The sequence below is a fragment of the Terrapene carolina genome, unplaced genomic scaffold, assembly GCF_002925995.2.
Source record: "Terrapene carolina triunguis isolate 2854851 unplaced genomic scaffold, T_m_triunguis-2.0 Scaffold34896, whole genome shotgun sequence".
In the NCBI taxonomy this organism is placed as follows: Eukaryota; Metazoa; Chordata; order Testudines; family Emydidae; genus Terrapene; species Terrapene triunguis.
Genome location: NW_020699247.1, coordinates 1 through 3,975, shown reverse-complemented (window position 1 = coordinate 3,975; position 3,975 = coordinate 1). Strand labels below are relative to the sequence as shown.

The following is a 3,975-nucleotide window of genomic DNA, read 5'->3' as shown; positions in this document are numbered from 1 at the left end:
ATCGGCACCGGCATCCCCCGGCACGCCCGCCAGCTCCACACCCTGACCCACGGCGAGGTGGTCTGCGCCGTCACCATCAGCAACTCCACCCAGCACGTCTACACGGGGGGCAAGGGCTGCGTGAAGGTGTGGGACGTGGGGCAGCCTGGGACCAAGACGCCCGTGGCGCAGCTGGACTGCCTGGTAAGGGCAAGGGTTGGAAGGCAGAGCAAGAGAAGCAGAAATGGATTAGTCGGCTTAAAAAGGGGATATGAGAGAGATCTATAAAGTCATGACCGGTGTAGAGAAAGTGATTTGGAGAAGTGTTGTTTTACCCCTTCACATAACACACACAACCCAGGAGTCACCTGATGGAATTAGTAGGCAGCAGGTTTAATACAAATGGAAGGAAGTGCAATGCACAATCAACCTGTGGAACTCACTGCCAGGGGATGTTGTTCTGGCCAAATATCTAGTTCTTTTTTGAACCCGGTTAAGTTCATGGAGGTTAGGGCCATCAATGGCTATTGGCCAAGATGGCCAGGGATACAACCCCGTGCTCGGGTCAGCCCTAAACCTCTGACGGCCAGGAGAGGAAGACCGGGGTGGATCACTCCAGCTGTCCTGTTCTGGACACGCTCCCCTGATGCTCTGGTACTGGGTTAAATGGACCATTGGTCTGACCCAGTTTGGCGTCTTGGTTCTTTATGTCCTCGGAATTCTACTGCAGCCTCGAGGGGGACAGACCCTGCTGGGCTGGATGCAGATGGAGAACACATGGATGTGTCCGGTTTAGGGAAGCATTTCGATGGGCATCTTGTATTTAAGCAGCTCCCCGAGATGAGTAAAGGGAGGTGCTCCCGGAGACCCAGTGAACTGCAGGTGTAGTGATCCTCGGTGCAAAGCTCCCTCCCAGAGGAACACATGGGAAGTTGTCTGCAAATTAGCCTGAATATTCCCCCTCATCCCATCGCTTCTGGCTGCCGCCTTTGGGGTGGGGTGTGGCCACTGGGCTAATGTGACAGTTTCAGACAGGACGTTAATTCAGTAGAAACTCCACAAAGAGGATTTGGGCTCAGTAGCTTTGCCACTTGGTACTTCGATTTTGTGACCGCTGGTGGCTAGTAGCAGCCTGGGTATTTCTGTCTAGGTGCTTCCCTGGCCCCCGTAATCAGAATATCTTGGTATCTCCCTGTCAGTGCATTTCATCCTCTGGCAGTAGCGTGTAGGCATTTGTGTGTCCCAGTGAGTCAGTTTTAAAAAAAAAAATTAATGGACATAGATTTAAACCCTGCTCCATGTCTTACCCCGCCCGCAAATTTCACCTCCCTTTACACCTTGCACAAATTACTTGATGTTTGTGCCTTTAGTTTACCCATCTGTAAATTGGGGCTAATATAACTGCGCCTACTTCCTTAGCGAGCTGGGCCTTGAATCAAGCAGCATGGCTTTAGTGCGTTGTGCACTGGATTGGGTCTTGGGGAGGGGGCTGGGTTCTGTTCCGTGCTCTGCCACTAGCCTGCTGGGTCACCACAGGCAAGTCACGCTGCCTCCCTATGCCTCGGTTTCCCCATCTATAAAACGGGTGATGATACTGACCTTCTTTTGTCAAGTGCTTTAAGCTCTGTGGATGAAAAGGGCTGGGTGGTATTATAAAGCACTCTCGGATCCTTAGATAAAAGCTTCTATGCATGTACAAAGGGCAAAAAATCCTTCAGTAGCATGCACCCCAACTGAGGAACACACACAGGCCCAGTGTTGTGTGAACACACACAACTATGGTACACACACGGCCCAGCTTTGGCCTGTGCATCGGGGTGGGTTCACATGGTTTTCAAAGCTCTGTCCAGATTCATTCTGATCTGGTGAGAATGAAAATGTAGCCGCACTATTCCCTTGCTGAGATGTCAGAAGGACACGGTGAACTGATTACTGTTGCGGACAGGAAATGAGTCGGTCTGTTTTGCCAGCGATGTGCGTAACCAGTTTCACTGTTTTCCCCTGGATTTATAGTCCTTGAGGCCCTGGTCCTGCAAATACTCACGCATGTGCTTAAAGCTAAGCACTTGCATAAGTGTTTGCAGGATGGGCCGTAGTCAGTTTCTGCTTTTGCTTGTGGGGTCTTTATTTCCTTGTTTAATGAGAGAGAGAGACATCCTGGAAAATGGGATTCCAGGGCCACTGAAGCGGGGACAGTACCTGGAATTCTTTTTAACATTGACTAGATTTCAAATATGTCCCTAACAACAAAATCCAGAGCTATCTTTTCCTGCTGGCCTTAAGGCAGCAGTCTGGTAACAAATCTTCTTCCCGGAGTTGTGCTGACCTTGAGGATACTGATGCATAAACAAGGAAGCGGATGAGTCATGATCACATCAAGCTGCATTGGAAACTCAGGAGAGGGGAAATCTGTATTTTAGTAATTGTAGGTAGTACATATATTATTGGTAAGGTTCTCTGTTCTGTGTTAGGAAGGAGGCTAGACTAGATGAACATAGTGGCCCATTCTGGCCTTAAAAATCTATGACCACCTTTGAGGCAGGGAAGTGCTGCCCTCACCATTTTACAGGTGAGGAAACTGAGGCACGGCGAGGCTAAGTGACTTGACCAAGGTCAGATGTGGAGTCTGTGGCAGAGCTGGGAATAGACTCCAGGTCTACTCCAGTGTCCTGACCACTAGCCCTGCCCACTTGGGAGAAGGGCCTGTGTCCCTCCTGACTAATCTGCTCCTGGCCAGGAGCCCCATCCCACAGGCTCTTGCATGATTGCTCCTCTTGTTCATGTGCCAGAACCAGCCGTGTCTGTCGAGCAGCTGCTGGGGAGAGCCGATGCTGTGGGCATGAAGCACTAACAATCATGTGCTAATAAAGTGAAGGCCCCCTCTTGGGCCCCCAGGCGCATGTGTTCGCTGCTGGAAGCCAAGCTCCAGAGGGTGTGGGCTGCAGGGCTCTTCCCACCGCCCACATGGGCCCATCCGCTGGGATTTCTCCCATGGGAGGCCGCGACTGGCCATAGCTGACCCCTCCGCTCCATCTCCTCTCCCTTCCCCAGAACCGCGACAACTACATCCGCTCCTGCAAGCTCCTCCCGGACGGGCGCAGCCTCATCGTGGGGGGGGAGGCCAGCACCTTGTCCATCTGGGACCTGGCCGCGCCCACCCCCCGCATCAAGGCGGAGCTGACCTCCTCGGCGCCCGCCTGCTACGCCCTGGCCATCAGCCCCGACGCCAAGGTCTGCTTCTCCTGCTGCAGCGACGGCAACATCGTGGTGTGGGACCTGCAGAACCAGACGATGGTCAGGTGAGCCCCCCCCCCCCCCCCCACACACACATGTATCTCGCAGGGCCTTCCCTGTACAGCATGCTGCTGGGATCAGCTGGATGACCTTTGCCTCTCGTTGCTGGCTGGCGACGGTCAGACTTAGGGGTGCCTGGGCTGCTGGTGTGGGACCTGCAGAACCAGACTCTGGTCAGGTGAGCGCCTGCCACTCACCTGCTGGGCATCCCTTCCCAGGCTGCAATGCGGTGCGGCTGGCTAGCGCTGGAGTGGGGAGGTGCTGCCTGCCCCCTGGCCACAGGACCCAAACCTGCAGCAGGCGACGGTGCCTGACGGCCGCGCTCTCCCCTCCAGGCAGTTCCAGGGCCACACGGACGGCGCCAGCTGCATCGATATCTCCAACGACGGCACCAAGCTGTGGACGGGGGGGCTGGATAACACGGTGCGGTGCTGGGACCTGCGGGAGGGGCGCCAACTGCAGCAGCACGATTTCAGCTCCCAGGTAGGTGGGTGACGGGGCACTGCAGAGCCCGAGTGGGTGCGGGGGGAGGCGCTGTGCTCTCCCCTCCCCCAGAGAGCCAGCTGGGCAGGGACCCGTTTCCTGGGGCCTGACTCTGCCTTCTCCCCAGATCTTCTCGCTGGGTTACTGTCCCTCGGGGGAGTGGCTGGCCGTCGGCATGGAGAGCAGCAACGTGGAGATCCTGCACGTGGCCAAGCCGGA

At 55.2% G+C, this 3,975-nt stretch overlaps 1 protein-coding gene across 1 annotated transcript; it reads left to right on the top strand.

Annotated features, from left to right (window-relative positions):
- Nucleotides 1-3: 3 nt before the first annotated feature.
- Nucleotides 4-3,969, top strand: LOC112125937 (transducin-like enhancer protein 1; the record flags this gene model as incomplete). The annotated part of the gene is made up of 4 exons (XM_026646323.1): nucleotides 4-183; nucleotides 3,031-3,278; nucleotides 3,609-3,756; nucleotides 3,884-3,969. Coding segments are annotated over 4 exons (662 nt in total), but the record flags the coding sequence as incomplete, so codon positions are not given.
- Between the last annotated feature and the right edge of the window lie 6 nt (nucleotides 3,970-3,975).